The sequence below is a fragment of the Acanthisitta chloris genome, unplaced genomic scaffold (assembly GCF_000695815.1).
Source record: "Acanthisitta chloris isolate BGI_N310 unplaced genomic scaffold, ASM69581v1 scaffold257, whole genome shotgun sequence".
In the NCBI taxonomy this organism is placed as follows: Eukaryota; Metazoa; Chordata; class Aves; order Passeriformes; family Acanthisittidae; genus Acanthisitta; species Acanthisitta chloris.
Genome location: NW_008682979.1, coordinates 59,589 through 77,310, shown reverse-complemented (window position 1 = coordinate 77,310; position 17,722 = coordinate 59,589). Strand labels below are relative to the sequence as shown.

Sequence of the window (17,722 nt, the reverse complement as noted above, 5' to 3'; positions counted from 1 at the left end):
AGGAATGGCAAATAACAGGCTATTTTTAGGGCAACTCTTTTTATCACTTAAGCATCTATAAGAATCCTGATGAATCAGACCTTAAGGCAAACAGCAAGCTAACATTCTGCCAGAACAATTAAATGCCCTAAAATATCCTCATAATCCCAGCTAGCTCAAACTCACTAAAGACTTTCCCTCCCTAAGAATTACTTATTTTGAGAACTGTGCAATAAACTTGAAAAATACTTTATGCCCTTTTTTCAAGCCTCACTTCTTGCTGCATGTTATAATCTTTTCCTAGAGCTTCTCAAAATACAGTCAGTAATAAGTGGGCTTAGAGTAGACTCCAGTTGTTTAAATTTTGGTTAAATGAAGACCAAGTCATGTTTTGTACAACCTTCTCTGATAATTTCGATTGGTTCCTGAGTTAAGTGACTGATTACTGCTTCTTTTTCATCTGTCTTGCACAGTAATAAACTGTTGACCTGAGCTTCATTTAAATCTGGATGGCAAGTAATATTTTTGCCAATAGTCAGCTCTTATTTACAGCCCCAGGCCTCATGACAAGCTGGAAACTGCATAGGAAAACCAATAAATCTGTAGTTGTTCCACAAAAATATTTTTTGCCATTGGGCTTTGTCATAGTGTTCATTACAGCTTTCCTGTCATATTACTCTTCTGAAAAAAAAAAAAAAAAAAGAGTGAAGATTGATAGGTGTGTATACCTCAAAAACATTCATCCCGTGAAAATTTCGTGGTTAATTTGCATCTGCTTGAAATGTGGCTGGACCCAGCCTCCTCCCAGGGGAAGGATGTTTCCACCTTCCTACCAAAGCCCACATGGAAGCAATGAAAGCTGATGCTTTGGGTGAACCTGATCAGCAGGAGACTACAAAACAGCTTTTGTCTCAACAATGTGCAAAATGCAGAGAGCAAATTAAATTTGTTTATATAGTGGCTGTTTTCTGGAAAGCTTCATGCCTTGTGTGGTAAATTGCAGGGGGAAACTTGGAATTTCCACAGAGTTGTTGACCAGCCCTGAAGGGGGTGGGAGTAATGAGAACATTAAATGTGCATAATTTATGATACCTCCCTAATTGTCACTGCAAATTGCATTCCAGAAAAGCAATTCAGCAGCTGGGTGCTAGTTTTATCAGAGACAATTCTGATCACCTCGTATTTTCAGCACAGGTCTAATGTAGCGTGACCTTCTTCCTTCATAAAAGAGCTGAGATAAAACAGTAGCTGAAGGGGGTGATGTGTGGCCCTTGGTCTGAACTCTGTGTTCCTCCTGCTCAGGTCCAGCTGTATTTTGCCTGCTTGCCAGAGGAGAAGGTCCCTTACATTAACAGCCCTGGAGAGAAACATCGGATTAAACAACTTCTCTATCAGCTGCCACCCCATGATAACGAGGTGAATACAGAATTCAGGACGAACCATCAGTGCTTGGGTCTCCTTGGTGGCTTTTATGTGGAGAATTACCTGCCTGTGTATTTATTACAAGCCTAAACCATGGCCTGCAGTGGCATCCGAGCTGTAAAGCAGCACGGTGTGTACACTGAGGCCATTGTTCAGCTGTCCACTTGGCCTGTGTGCAGATAAGAGCTGTCTGGAAGGACACTGCCTTTGCTTGTTAGGGAGGCTGGTGTCACTGCAATAAACTTAACACAGTTGTTTTATAGTGTTTGCAGCCACCCACCAATTACCAGGAGCCTACAAATTCCTGGAATTGCATTGTAGCACACAAAAAGGATGTTTTGTGATAGTAAAAGCTTTGCATCTCAGTTATGCAGTGTAATTTGGAGTAGAAGTGGAAATAACAAACAAGCTCTTTGTAAGGAAAGGGGCGGGGGTGTCAATACTTAAGATCTTGTGTATACTGCAATACTTAGTTCTGAGCACTTAACCATAAATCTAAAGGAAAATGTTAGGACTGATTTCAGTTCATTCCATTATTTTAAATCAGCAGCAGATTTTGGGTTGGCTTTTAAAAATCTTGTATCCTGCCTAAACATTTCCTCAGTTTGGCACAGTGGGGTCTTTTTCCTGTAATGCAAAAATATCTCTCTGCTACTTTTGTTTTATGCCATATTACCTAAATATTAAGATGGTAGAGAAGGCAAGTTGGAAAAGTTTAATGATGACTGACAGCATTGCCTGATGAATTCCTTGCATATATGCACTTACTTATTCATCTGTTATTTTAGAAGCTCAGTCTCTAAAGTAAATTCTCCTGTGTTTTCACTGGAAGGTGAGATACTGCCAGTCTTTAAGTGAAGAAGAAAAGACGGAACTGCAGATGTTCAGTTCTCAGCGCAAAAAAGAGGCACTTGGTCGAGGCACTATCAAACTGCTCTCAAGAGCAGTGATGCATGCAGTTTGTGAACAGGTAATACTACTGCTGCCACAAGTCAACTACCAGGCTGAATAATGCAAAACTACGGAAACTCAGTATTAAAATTTAAACTTATCTCTGTGTATGTCTGAAAACAACAACAAAAGAGATGATTTTTGAAACTCTGTGGAAGAAGAAAGAAGGTAGTGCTTGCCTAAGCACACAACCTTTGATACTGGGGATGAGCTGAATCTTTGCTATATTTCCTATGTGAAAAAAACCCTAGTTCTGACTCATACTGAAGTAATGACAAATGAAAAACAGACATGTGCTTTAAAATGTTATTTTGTACGAAATAAACTTATATTCACCAAAGGTTGTTGATACACAGAGTTTGTCCAATTGTTAGTATTTTCCCCTCTTCTCAGAATTTTGGAGTAACATCTCATATTGGGTTTGGTGTTTTAACTTCGTTTCAATGCAAGGAGCTACTAGTCTGGGATGGGAATTGTGTTCACTTTCTGGGTTTGTTCCTAGTGTGGTACAAAAGTAAACGGCGGTGAAGTTGCAGTTTTTGCCTCGAGAGCTGGGCCTGGTGTGTGCTGGCATCCCTCGTGTTTCGTGTGCTTCACATGCAATGAGCTGCTCGTTGACCTCATCTACTTCTACCAAGATGGAAAAATTCACTGTGGCAGACACCACGCTGAACTTCTCAAACCTCGGTGTTCAGCCTGTGACGAGGTAAATTATTCACATTTTATGGCCAATCTGCGCTTTTCAGTTAACAAACTGCATCACTTGGCAATCCCTAACTTCAGATGCAGTTATTTAAGAAGTCAGGACTCGGCTGCATAGGTGTGTTTGAAGGCCAAGGGGTATTTAATTTCTTGTCAAATTAACCATATTGCAAGCAATATGATGGTATTTAGAGAGCACATACCTGTTTGTGTTTAGAAATGAACCTCATAGATTGAATAAGGAAATGTACAAATATTCCAAAATATCATTCTTATAGAAGCTTCTTTAATGGTAGAGTTCTTAGGTTCCTTCTGTCTTTTGCTTTAAGAAGTAGTTTCTCTTTTCTCCTTTTTTTTTTTTTTAATCGTTACAGAAAAGGTTAGAAAGCCACAGTTGCTGTGGGAGATTGTTGTTTCTATCTTTCTGTTCAAAAGGCAGCTAAATAAAATTAAATTTAGTGTGTGAACTGCAGAGTTAGGATATTTTGCATGCTCTAACTCCCAAGGTGAGGTTTTGGCCATTTAATTAAAAGTATACTTTTTGTCTGTGAAAAGATAATTTTTGCTGACGAGTGTACAGAAGCTGAAGGTCGCCACTGGCACATGAAGCACTTCTGTTGCCTCGAGTGTGAAACAATCCTGGGAGGGCAGAGATACATCATGAAGGATGGACGACCCTTCTGCTGTAACTGCTTTGAGTCTCTCTATGCGGAATACTGTGAGACCTGTGGGGAACATATTGGTAAGTGTGTCCTTTTTAAGCATTAGGGTTACAAGTGAAGGGCAAGCCAATTTATGAAATGAGTTCACATTCCAGAAATATGAATTCTGCAAATAATTTCTAGAGGAGCCCAAAGCGTTGCTTTTTCTCCCTCTCCAGGTGTTGACCATGCGCAGATGACCTATGATGGGCAGCACTGGCATGCCACAGAAACTTGCTTTTCTTGCGCTCAGTGCAAGACCTCTTTGCTTGGCTGCCCTTTCCTTCCGAAGCAAGGGCAGATTTATTGTTCAAAGACCTGCAGCTTGGGAGAAGATGTCCATGCCTCCGACTCTTCTGATTCTGCATTCCAGTCTGCTCGATCCCGAGATTCCAGGAGGAGTGTGCGCATGGGCAAAAGCAGCCGGTCGGCCGACCAGTGCCGCCAGTCTCTCCTCCTGTCCCCGGCCCTCAATTACAAATTTCCTGGCCTGTCAGACAACGCTGACGACACTCTCTCTCGTAAGCTGGATGATCTAAGCCTTTCAAGGGAGGAGGCAAGCTTTGTTAATGAAGACTTCTGGAAAGGAAGAGTAGAGCAAGAAATGCCTGAAGACCCTGAAGAATGGGCCGAACACGAAGACTACATGACTCAACTTCTTCTGAAGTTTGGTGATAAAAGCCTCTTCCAGCAGCCCACTGAGGTAGACATCAGATCAGGTGAACACTGGATTTCTGATAACATGGTCAAGAGCAAGTTGGACTTGAAAAAAAATAATCCAAGCCTAGCAAGTAAGAAATACCAATCAGATATGTACTGGGCCCAGTCGCAAGATGGTTTGGGAGATTCTGCGTATGGCAGCCACCCAGGCCCTGCCAGTAGCAGGAAAATCCAGGAGCTGGACATGGAACATGGGGCATCAGGATACAAACACGACCAGACACCATGGTATGGAGGTTCACTTGAATGTTTGTCTGACCTGAAGCAGCAAGAACAAAGTGTTCGAGACTCAATGGATTCTTTGGCTTTGTCGAACATAACAGGTAATGGGGAAATAAACGAATGGTTTTGATGAAGAGCTCAGTCTCAGCTTGTGTGTTGGGTATTTTGAACAAAGACGTTTCATTTCTGTGATTTCTAAAAAGATGTCTGTCAGTAGGCAATAGCTTTTATCAAGCAAATAATCTTTCTCAAGGCATGTTTCTGCTACTTAAATTCTTCTCCTTTCCTTTTGAATTCTCTTTCCTTTACTTACAACAAAAACAAATCCATAATGTTAAGCAGAGTAAGAACAGTCTTGAACTATGCATTTGTTATATACAAACCACTGCTTTAAGCAAATGGTGCTTTATTTTTTCCATACCTTAAGTACAAGAAGTTTTATTACATACTAGAATAATATTATACATAATCTGAAAAACACTTTAAATAATTTTCTGAATTGCTTGGAAAAATATGTAGAAAATCTAAAAGGATGGTAAACTTCTTACCCTTAGGAAATTAGGTTTATGAGATTATCTTTCTCCACTGACTAAAGAGAAATTGATAATCCTCTTTTGTGAACCTCCCTGTCAAATGTGATTGAAATTACCCAAAGGTATAAAAGTCAGATGTGCAAGTGTCTTGAGTATGTGTGTGCATGTTAACTAACCTTCTTTCCTATTTCCCTGTAAAAAAACCCCAAAACCAACCCTGGGAGTTAGAGGCCTATTTTTTAAGTTCTCCAATCACCTTCTCTGTTCCTTTCCTCCTGTAAACTGAGTTACTGCAGCTATTCATGCAGCTCAGGCCCAACCACAGGCTGGCTGCACTGGCCAAACAGTAATGAAGGAGCTGAGGAGGAGAGCTTGGTTCAGGGGGCACAGGAGGAGGAGGAATTAGAGGTATTGTACTGGGACTGTCACACAGGACACATGATGGTGGTGTTGTGGGAATGAGGGGTCAGTGAACACAAATGTGGACACAAATACACCAGGCCAGCTTACTGTTGATCTCTGCAGAGTAAGGATACCTCTTTGTGATGCTGTAAGCTTGGCTTTCCTGCAGCAACATCTGGAATGTGAATTTGGCAACACCAGAAATGTGAAATAGTTTAGCCTTAAAACTGGCAAGAATGGACTGTAGAACAGTTTTAAGTAATCCTTTTTTCTTAGAGGCTTAGCTGTATGTATGTTTAAAAATGTTAGACTCATTAAACTTCTGCTCTTGATGTCCTAATGTTAGCTAATTCTTTAGTAATCAGAGCTAGTATTGAAATGTTCTACATTAAAACAAAGCTAGTCCTTTTGGTAATAGTTTCAAAACCCAATAATAAGGTCTGCTTTGCTGACAAGAAATGTTTATGTGTCTCTTTGATATTCCTCTCATTTTCCTTTTCCTCCTTTCTCCATTCCCACTACAGGGGCTTCAATGGATGGAGAAGGCAAGCCACGACCATCTCTCTACTCCCTGCAAACATTCCAAGAACTGGAGGTGGAGGACTGTGAGAAGATGAGCAACATGGGAACTCTGAACTCCTCAATGCTCCACCGGAGCACAGAGTCCTTGAAGAGTCTGAGCTCAGAGTTGTGTCAGGAAAAGGTCCTGCCAGAGGAAAAGCCTGTGCATATGCCTGTACTGAGAAGATCTAAATCCCAGTCTAGACCCCAGCAAGTGAAATTTTCAGACGATGTTATTGATAATGGAAGTTATGAGAACCTTGAAATCCGTCAGCCTCCGATGAGCGAAAGGACTCGTAGGCGTGTTTACCATTTTGAGGAGCATGGAAGTCGCCCTTCTCACCATCGCAGAAGAAGTAGGAAGTCTCGTTCAGATAATGCACTTAACTTGGCTGCAGAAAGAAGGTGCTCTCCAAGAGAGAGATTTCGTTACTACTCCCCTCAGGACCATGAAAAGTTCATTCAGAACAGAAGCTCACGTGATCTGCGGGCGTACATTCAGAACGCGGAGCTGTATGGACAATATGCCCATACCAGGTCTGATTATGCTCTGCGGAATCAGGTGGTTGATAAATTTTTTGGATTGTATGGTGAGGAAGATGACTCCTGGTGTTCAACTTCATCCTCGTCATCTGATTCTGAAGAGGAAGGATATTTTCTGGGACAGCCAATTCCACAGCCACGGTCACTGCGATACCCATACTATACAGATGATCTTTCTGGCCCAACTACTGCGTTATCTAGTTCTCAGTTTGGACAAAGGACAACCAAATCAAAGAAGAAGAGAGGACATAAAGGAAAAAATTGCATTATTTCTTAATTAATTCTTAATACTTCTTAATTGGGAAGACCAGTTGACTCTGGCTACAGTTTGAACCACATCTTTTTACATTAATAATTGTACTTAGGCAAGTTGCTGAAGTTCTTAATGCTTTGCCAGTGTAAATGATAACTCTGCCAGTTTACATTGTACAAGTAACATTCAGAAAAGTCACCCTGCCAAACGACTTGCTCAGATATTGCTAGGTTTACATGCTGTTTCAGCTGTCAGAATACTCTTACTGCAGTTCTTTGCTATACAGACTTTTTGTAGACATTTTATTATCCGCTCACTATTCACCTATGTTGGAATTATCTGAGCGAGAGGAGTCAACACAGATCAATAACTATAGTTGTTTGTCCTCTGCTGATCTTTGACTTTTTCCTCTTGCTACCAAGAAAAAGGAGGCTCTATATTGTGTCCTCTCTTCACTCATAAATCTCACTCTTCCTCTTTCAGGTTTCTGTACAAAAACTGGATTGTTTTTTTGTTTCTGTTTTAATTTGGGAAAATGCTCCATAAGGAGGCAAAGATCAGAATGTGGGAGCTGATATGCTTGAAGCCTTGACGTACCCTAAAGCAGCAGTAAATGGTTTATACACTTAACTTCCATGGGTTTTCCTCCACTATTTTTTGAGAAACTGTAAAGTGGTAGGTTTGGGTTTTGGGGTTTTTCTTTTGCCTGCTAAAGGAAGAAATTAATTCAGCTGCTGGGATTGGACTTAGCTGCCAATGAGTGGTGTTTTTTTCTGTCATGCCCCCCACCCCCTCAGCAGAGAGAGAGGTACAACTGCTGGAGTCCTTTGCTCAGGCATGTAACCCCATTGAAGTCAATGAATCTACTTACGTAACAAATATTTTCATAAGGGCTTAAAGGATTAGGCTCCAGAATTGTGTCTTTTCACATGCATTATCCAGGTTTTAAAATGTATTATCTGCAATTCTAAATCAAAAAAACATTGATATTTATAATGTAGTATTTCATAGGCTTAAATGTATTCATAATTTAACAGTGCAAATACTAATGTACATATTGTACAGTTAAAATTTTAAAATCTGAATATTTTTATATCCCTGAATTTGAAGACATTTGTTACAATATCAAACTAGATTTGTTAGAGGTTTAACAGCAGCATTATGGATGAAATATTGCTTGTATTTTAGTCAGGGGTTTGAAGTTGAAAAATATTGAAAATGTTCAGTGCAAAACAGCTTAATTTTGTCTACTAGGTATTAAAAGGTCTGTATGCATGGTGGGGCTATGTAAATACTCTCTATGGCCCTCTTAATCTTGCAAGTGTTATTTATGGGTCAAGCAAAATGTAAACTATATAAATGTAAAAGCCACACAAGCCTGGAATATATCAGTACAACCAGTATGCAACTCCTGTGGATGTGGACTTTTTTTATTTATTATTGTTCCCCCTCCTTTCCTAAAAATAATTTCTGAAGTTTGCCTACATAAAGGAAGAGAAATGCTGGGTGAAGAAGGCAAGCTGGTGAAAAACTATGAAATAGCAGGTAATCTCCAAACTTGCCTTGAACTCAAATGTGAAGAGGAGCTATTTTAAGTTCCAACAAACTTCTTCCACTGTTTTAAATAAAGGGCAGAAATTTGTAAGAGTGACACCCAGCAACTAAGATCGTAAATACTAAAAGCCATTGGCTTTCTGACCACCTGAAGAAGGGTAATTAATGAAATAAAGGGTGTGCTTCTTACCAAATGAGCCTATCAAATCCAACTAGGTTTGCCCTTCCTGAGGATATAGAAGTTTGGAAAGAGAAGCAGCTAGAATGGACACATGAGCACTGGCTTACACCAAAGAAAATGAAGCTATTGCTAAGGCTAAATTAGACTAGCAGTTACTTGTATTTTTCAGGGTAAAATGAGCAACAGATCCTTTACTCCCAGAGGTGGTATTCACCATATAAGTCACTGTTCTAGTACAAACAAGTCTTGTGTACATGAAAGCTGAGAAAAGTAATACCACGCCGCGTTGCAGGGCCAACAGGCAGCTCATGGGATGCTTCCAGCTGGCAGGCTGCGGTGCTCAGGCAGCATGTGCTGCCCTGGCAGCCAAGTGCCTGTTGTGCTTAAGTACATTACAGTTACCAGACTGCCAGGACTCACAGGCCTTGAGGAGAGATGCTGACTCGTTAGTACTTTCCCCAGGATGCTCCAGCAATGAGTAGGACATTCCCAAGGTTCTCACCTGCATTTCAAGAAATGGAGAACCAGGATCCTCAGAAACAAAATGCTGTGCCACTGCTGCTGTGTCCTTTGTTGGACCAAGTAATTGTCTCATGGAGAAAAGTCTCCACCAGTAGTTTTTCTGATCTTACCCCATCTTCTGAGATGCAGCATCTGTCCTCTCCCAAACTGCAATGTCTTATGAACTATTAGATGACAAAAGTTCTCTATAGAGTGTTAGTTTCTTCTTAACACTTTATTTTTAAAAAGTTTAAAGATTACTATACAACTTTGTTTAATTTATTTCATCTTGACATAAACTATTTCTTAATATTTTTGACCACTTCTCCTGTTAAGTATTTATAATTGATTCTTCCACCTCAAATATAAATAGCATCTGGGACAAGACTTGAATACAGCCACTAAATACAGCTCTAAATTTTAGGCTGTGTTATTTCAAGTAGCATCTCTCTTCCAAGTGCCTACCCTGGTAGGCACCCTAAGCATAGCACAGCTGCTCACTCCCTCCCCTCCAGTGGGATGGGGTTAAAGGCCATTTAGTAGGTTAAAAAAAACAAGGAAAAAGAAAACCCAAACAAAACCCCCCAAAATGATACCCAAAAACCCCAGTTGCTCACCACTAGCCAACTGCTACCCAGCCAGTCCCTGAACAGCTGCTGCACTGGCCAACTCTGCTCCTGCCCCAGCTTTATATGCTGAGCATGACACCACAGGGTCTGGACTATACCTTTGGTCTGTTGGGGTCCCAGCTGTGTCTCCTCCCAGCTCCTTGTGCACTCCTCACTGGTGGGGTGGGGTGAGAGGCAGAAAAGGCCTTGACACTGTGTAAACTCTGCTCAGCATAACTAAAACATCTCTGCATTTTCAATCCTGTTTCCATCACAAACCCAATGCACAGCATCACTGCAGCAGCTGCTATGAAGGACATTAAGGCATCCCACCCAACCTAGTACAACCTTCATGACACTGACAAATACTAGGGCAATACTTCACCTCATCCTCCTCGAAAATCTTGCACACACAAAATAGGGTCTTACTTTACAGACAGAAAAGCACTTTAAAATATCAGATGCTTTTATTATCATAAATTTAATCAGGCATCTAACAAAGGAAACTGCTAACAAACTGTATGGTAACAATGGAGATTTAAAATCAAAAATATATGTATATGTTAAGCACAATTTCAGTATATTATTTCAGCAGCATTTCTAACCCAAAGCAGAAACCTGGATGTAACACCCTGAAGGCTATCAGTCCTGTGGACAGGTAGTGAAGGACTGTAGTTACAATTCTGCATCAGAGACTTTGCCTGTGGTTTCACCACTGATCCTAGTAAACCAGTCTGTTGCCAGGAGTGGGTCAGCTCTGACTCCTGTGTCACAACAGTTGCCTCTCTTGGCCTCTCTCCCTCCCCAGATTAGCATCTTGTAGGATCCATGAGCTGATTCCCACTCACTGTGCAGCCCACACAATGCCAGGTGCCAACAAGGGTGATTGCAGGTCACCTCCTTTGAGCAATGTAAACTCCTAGAAACCAACAAAGGCCAACTGCAAAGCCACACCCTATTGACATGAGAACTAACCAGCTCTCTCAGGAATCTGATGCAATACATATTTAATATACCCTATCGACGTCTGCATGTGTAAGATGCTGTGATACAGTACCTTGTACATGCAAAATCATTCCTGTTTCTGCTTACCATTCTGAGGAAGTGGGGAGTTGGGTCATTAGTCCTTTTTACACAAGCTTCACATGTTTCTAAATGCAAATGTATACAAAACAATCATGCTTACACTCACCTCTTCATGACTATGACTCAAATTATCCCTTTCTTAAAATGTTCATAAAATACAGTACATCAATAAATGTATTCAATTGTCAGGATTCCAACAATGAGTCCTAAACGTACTTCACTGGAAGCCTCTTGACTTTCCTTAATCACTGTTCCCAAACTAGAAATCACTCTGCCAGGTCAAAAGTGGTGGCAGACACCACCCAGAATCACCTGGGTTTGAAACAATAGTGAATTTGGGGGCTTAGGGATCAACTTCGTGTTACATCTAATCCAAAGCCATCAGGGGTTACTAAAGAGATGGTCCTGATTGCTCTCCCTGCCCTCTCTCCTTGCCACCCCAACCTGCTCCTTTTTGAAGTTGGAAATAAAGATTACACACAGCCACCTAACTGTCAAAACTGATGGCTGAAAAGTGGTGAGAAGGTGTAAGGAGGAAGAGGGACAGAGTAGGAAAAGGGACCTTTCTCTGCTCAGTGACTGCCTGCACTTCATTCTGTATGGCATCATCAAAAACACAGCAAAGGAAACATTTAATAGCAAATAATAACAAAAAAATTGAATTCGTCCTACATAATACTGCTTACTAGTAAGGAGTCACACCAAAATTTAAAAGGCATTTGCAGAACCTGCAATTAGAACAAAAATACAGCACTTTTTATATCAAGTAGTTAGAGCTGCTCTGGCAGAGACCAGAGATAACCCCTAGTGTAATTTTACAGAATGAATCTGTGTTTTAAAATTAAACCAAAATAAATAATTTAAATCACAGTTGTGACCAATTTTGCAGGTCTTCTTTCCTATGGTATATATCAAACCCTGACATATTTCTGCATAAGCTGAGGAATGAGAGCTGCTTCTCATTAATAAAAACTACAATGTTTGAAGTTACACTTAAAAGCATCAAAACGTAAGTTTACATACATCAGACCGAACATTTTTTCCAAGGTAACTGTGTAAAGGTTTCAAAAACAGTTTGTTGAAAAGCACATCCTTTTAAAGGGATCTATGTCAGCAAGTACAGGTAGGAAGCTTATGATTGCAGAGATCACAGTGAACAAGGTAACAACCATCCGAGCTACTACGACGGAGTGCAGGCCTTGGGTTAAACCTCCAGCATCTGTTTCCCCACAAAAAGCAGATTTATGTACTATGGTATACCTACAACGCAGAGGATCTGAAAGCATATTTTTGTCCTTAGTATGAGCCCTCTTTGAAGGATTCTGACAGATCTTGATTGGCAGCATCGTACTGAGCAATGAAGTGTTTGAGCTCTTCAATGCATCGCTCACCAATTTCATGCAAATTCTGCCTCAGGGCAAACTGAATGGACTTCTCTAATGATGGATCTTTATCAATCAGCATCTTCACTACCATGCCAAAGGTTTCACAGTCTTGTCTGTAGACCTAGAAACAACAAATTTTAGAAAATTATTAAATACAAGGTTTACATTAGCACAGCACATTGCTCTGGCTACTGAGTTAGCTCTGAACTAAACAACGAATATTGGATTTAACATGAGTCTCAGCTGTAAGACTTACTGGCATTTTCCTGTCTTCTGACCTGTGCTAATACAAATGTAACTACCTGGATACCAGAAACACCTGTAAAAGATAGATGAAGTTCTTCTTGCAGCAGTATTTAATAAATAATGACAGAGCAAAGAGCAAATGCTAAACCAGATTTTCATTTCATTTCAATATATTTCAAATTAAACCGTGGCATATCTAGCAATCTCAATCTTTATACAAAACATCAGTAACTTGGTTTGTAATCTTTCCTAATACTTTAAATACAAGTTGTATTTAAATAGTTTAACCATATTTTTTTTGGTTAGTTGGCTGTTTCCTGCAGAAGTCCTTGACATACATAACTAAGTATTTTGGGTGCACTGGTGATTCAAACACTATGGATTGGAGAAATCCTAGCAGTGGTTTACCTCAACCTGCCTGACCTTGTCCTGCAGGGAATGAGTTAGCAAGTCACTTATGCACCACTTCTCATTACCACTGCAACTGCTTTTCAAACAAACATCTGACTATGCTCTCAGGTGGTTTTCAAAGCAAGTCAGTGGCATTTCAAATTAATTTTTTTCCATTTTCCAGCTAAGTTTGTTGTCCTAATCACCCAGTAAAAAAAAGAAACTTGTCTTCCAACTGCCAGATGCAGCTGATTTTCACAGCTCTCTGCCCAATTTCCATTTAGAAAATACACTGGCTTTTTGAACAAAGATAAGCAAGTTTTCTATGTCCTTTTTTTTTTTTGAAAAAAAAAAAAAAAAGCCAAAATGTCGATATTCTCCAAACTATGATCATCTTTTAGTACTGTGTGCCTGTCTTAGAACCTGTTTTTCACAGAAATGTGTGACCTGTTCCTCCCACATTTATCTACATTGTAGACACACCTGTACATAAGCAATTCCCCATTACTAACAAATGAATTATAAAAAAATCATCCAAAACACACCCACCACACTATTTTATTCAAAGAACCAGTTCAAGTATATTCAGGTCAGGGGAGCAGTAAACCCCCCCAACATTCTGCACACAAACTAAAGTATTCTCAGAAACACAATGATTAGCATGACACCTTTAGGAAAGGCACCTCTCAAATGTTCGATAGCATGTTCTATAAAAACAGTTTAAAATAAGACCCACTTTTCAAACAAATAAAAGAAAACCTTTCGGAAGAAACCAATTTTCAATGGAGATTAACAAGTCAAACAAAAAGCACAGTTCAAACCAAACTGGAGCTAAACATCTGAAATGTGGAAACACTGTGCACATGGCAGTTTTTGCTGAGAGGGGTTTGTTTCCTGCTTTGTATGTTTAGTTCTTTGGTAGTAAACCATCAGCACAAAACCCACTCTCAGAGCTCATGTGCCACAGCAAGTAAAACATGGTACTTGCTAACAGAACTTCAAACAGAGTAAATTTGGGTTCTATTTTTCCCCTGTTTCCAAAGCAAAAGCTCGGGAAGAATCACCATCTCTGATTAGCCACATGACAGACAGATGGGATTTCACTTTGGATAACTCAGGCCTTTCAAGGACTTGCAGCATCCCTGCTAGCACCTTCACAGAATCACTTCTGAAATGTTTTGATCCCCAGAGCCATTATGCTTTGGAGGAAGTAGTTCAAGTTATTTTTTGTTCTGATTGCATGTCTATTTTCCTATTTCATCACCTTCAAAGAGGTCAGATCAAGGATGTGTGAATGATCTTCCACAGGTAAAGGAACCTGGTAAATCTAAGTCTTCAGAGGACCCTGACAGTAATAGAGAACACAGACACGTTGCCTTCTCTCCTGCATGGGAACGCACCCAAAACTACAACTCAAGGAGCTGCCCTACTTTTAATTGCTCTTCAAATTAATGGCCAATAGTGCTATCTGCTGTTTCTCTCACACACTACAAAACACTAACCCAGATGAAATTCTCTGATCCTTAGCATACAAGTATTAGCTCAATCTAAGCACATTTTTATTTCTAAGCTTTCACAAAAGCCTTGGAGGAGAATGGAGAGAGCTATTGTCGCTGCATCTGGAGTCAGAAAGCACTTTGTTGTCACAACAATCTGCAAACTAAACACCTTCATAGAAGAGATGAACATTAATCAATACTTTGTGACAAAACAAGTAAAAAAGAAAAAAAAAGGATTGACCTAAATTAGAGGAAGAGGGCGAAGGTGGAGCAGGAAGGCAGTTCTAACAACAGAAAACAAAGGACACAGTTTGGCTTCTTGAACAATAATTGAGCAATTTTCCCTCAACAAGCTTTCTGCCCTGGCTGCTAATTCTGACCCTCCTGGTGCAATCTGCCTCCTTCTCCAATTGTGCTGATAAACCTATTTGTATAGCAGCAACACAAATTGCATCACTGAGATGATCCCTTTTAAAATTACTTCCCCCCCAATTAATGTGATTCAGTGATTCAATTCTAAAACCAGATGCATCAGCACAACTGAAAGAACTGTGAGCTGTGGTCTTAAAGTGAAAATAACTTCATAAACCAGTTTATATCTGAAGTCAGTGCACAACTACCAACCTTCAGAGAGAAGTTATTATGCTTTACAGAAGGAAACAGAGATCATCAATTACAAGAATATCAATACAGAAGATGTTAATCCACAGCTTAATGGTACAATCAATTCTTTGAAAAAATTATGAAAGCACTCAAAGCTCTTGAAAAAAGAGGATGGTGGCATGGCATATTAAAATCCATCTTCTACACATAATAGAGGAAAGCTATTTCTGGAAAATAAGCCAAGAGTGTGATGCCTGAGGAAGAAAGAAAACTGCAGAACAGATTCCAAACAAGCAAAAAAAGCTCTCTGTTGGAGAAATATACTGGAAGAACTTGTGACCCAACAAAGTATGAAAATAACCCTCTCTTTAAAATTCCAGCTGATACTGATTTTGAGCTCAAACCATGGAAAGCTCATCTGTAAACATCTGGAATTAAGAGCTGAAAATGATTCCATGTGTGGGGAAAGAAGAAATAACGTTTTCTATTGAAAAACAAGAAAGGGAATAATACCAATGACATGATTATTCTGTCTGACATATAAGTTGGGTAATCCTGCAAACAGCTTGAGCCATTGGGTGATCACTTACCAAGGCCTCAGCATACACTTGCCCTCTGACCTAAGCTACAGAACCAGCATAATAGAAAGAACATGCAACACTTTAGTAAGCAGATGAAGGCAAAGCAGAAGCAGCTGTTCTATTCCCAAATATATATTTATTTTATACACACACATATCTACGGTCTTGATTTTGCTGTGAATGAGAAGTATATAAGCTGAATTCAAGTTCTCTTTGAAGAGTTTCCCAAAATCAGCATATTTGGCATTTGCAAGGCCAGAGGATCACAAATATGCATACTTTCATGTTATTTCATGGAATTTTAGCTCTCTCTCTTGTTGCATGATAATGGCATAGAAGTTCTGGCTGAGATCATCCCTTTGCTTGCACTTGCAAATGCAGCTCTAAAGGCATGATGCACCTGCAACACATTAGTGGACAGTCCTCATTTATTTGAGAAAACTAAATCAAAACTTGCACTGAGAACTGTTTAAATATTGCTAAAAGATATTTACTTCCAGATCTAGTTAAGAGAAATGGAGATGTTAGAGGTGAACGAGTCCTAGAACTCACCAGGCAGAATGAAACTTTTGAGAACTCCCTGATCTGCATATATGTGAAGTTTTCACAGTTAACCTCAAAGTACCACTAATAGTGTCTTAAATTATAGTGTATGACATTGACATGAAAGAAATGACATACCACACACTCTCTTCATCCAGCTGAGCTCTGCAATGTTAGTATCTAAAGTGGAAGAAAGAGGGGTAGAAGCAAGCAACATGGGAACTGCTCATGTCTTTGACTGCTATATCCCTCCTTCAGTGATAATCCAGAAATGGTTTTGGCTTAAACCGAAGAAAAACACGTTGAATGGCTTTGCTAATGGGTGAAATCATACCTAGCTAGAGAATACCTTGATGACATGCCTATTACTCACTGACAAAGTCCACATCATTTTCTTTCTCAGCCTAGCACAGCTCCACGATTTTCTCCCAAACTGTTCCAGAGCTGCACATACATTTTGTGCAACAGAGCTGCAACATAAATAGTAGTGAAAATGAAAACTAGAACTTAAGATGCTCTTCCCTGCAAATGACTACAAGCTGCAGAAGAGTCACAAGAGTAATCTTGATCTCAACGTCTTCGTACCCTGCCAAAAACCAGCTTCATTTCGACAGCAACAGTAGACACAGTATTCAATGAGGATGAAGTCAACACAAGCACTGAGTTTCACCAGCTTAGTTCTACAGTCTGCAAAGAAAGGCTTTTCAGCTTCTCAAGATGACTCAGAACAGCTAAAACCACAGCATCAGTTCTAAACAGCCTTTGAAGAAAAATGAAACAAGAGAGAAGTTCCCTGATACTTGGAATGACCCTCAGGAAGACTGGTCCCACCAGGATACAAAAGTTAGCCTCTGTATCTCCCATGTCCACTATTCATAGAAAGTAGAACTGAGCAGCAAATGGGAGATGCAAATTTCTCTTGTCTCAAAAGGAACTCAACTGAATCTTCACTTCTCATTTCTGGCAGAATTGTTCTAATGGATGTGCTTTATTTTATATACAGGTATTACAACATTAACTTTCTTCTCTAGCTATGGTTTTGAATGACCATGATGCTTTGAGTGCTCTTGGCTCTATGCACGTGTAAAAGCCTCTTGAAGAGGAATCAAACAGGTTTAAGAAAATGAAGTGCAAGGCCCTACATCTGGGCCATGGCAATCCCAGGCAGGTTGGTGGGGAAGTCACTGAAACCTGCAGTGAGGAGAAACACCTGGAAGTGACAGTGGATGAGAAGCTCACCATGAGCTGCAGTGTGAGCTCAGCCCAGAAAGCCAATGGAATCCTGTGCTGCATCAAGAAGAGTGTGGCTAGTAGGTCAAAAGAGGTGATTTCCCCCCTCTACTCTGCTCTTGTGAGACCTCACCTGAAATACTGTGTGCAATTCTGGTGTCCTTAATATAAGGACAACACCTGGAAGTGACAGTGGATGAGAAGCTCACCATGAGCTGCAGTGTGAGCTCAGCCCAGAAAGCCAATGGAATCCTGTGCTGCATCAAGAAGAGTGTGGCTAGTAGGTCAAAAGAGGTGATTTCCCCCCTCTACTCTGCTCTTGTGAG

General features: G+C 40.1%; 2 protein-coding genes across 2 annotated transcripts in view; one reads left to right on the top strand and one right to left on the bottom strand.

Annotated features, from left to right (window-relative positions):
- Positions 1 to 7,013, top strand: part of PRICKLE1 (prickle homolog 1 (Drosophila)) — an 8,255-nt gene extending 1,242 nt beyond the window's left edge. Inside the window, exons 2-7 of the mRNA XM_009078719.1 lie at positions 1,282 to 1,395; positions 2,234 to 2,371; positions 2,855 to 3,058; positions 3,610 to 3,796; positions 3,935 to 4,798; positions 6,157 to 7,013. Coding sequence (XP_009076967.1) covers positions 1,282 to 1,395; positions 2,234 to 2,371; positions 2,855 to 3,058; positions 3,610 to 3,796; positions 3,935 to 4,798; positions 6,157 to 7,013 — 2,364 coding nt within the window. The remainder of the gene's footprint in view (positions 1 to 1,281; positions 1,396 to 2,233; positions 2,372 to 2,854; positions 3,059 to 3,609; positions 3,797 to 3,934; positions 4,799 to 6,156) is intronic.
- Positions 7,014 to 12,215: 5,202 nt separating this feature from the next.
- Positions 12,216 to 17,722, bottom strand: part of PPHLN1 (periphilin 1) — a 58,391-nt gene continuing 52,884 nt past the window's right edge. Inside the window, exon 8 of the mRNA XM_009078718.1 lies at positions 12,216 to 12,425. Coding sequence (XP_009076966.1) covers positions 12,216 to 12,425 — 210 coding nt within the window. The remainder of the gene's footprint in view (positions 12,426 to 17,722) is intronic.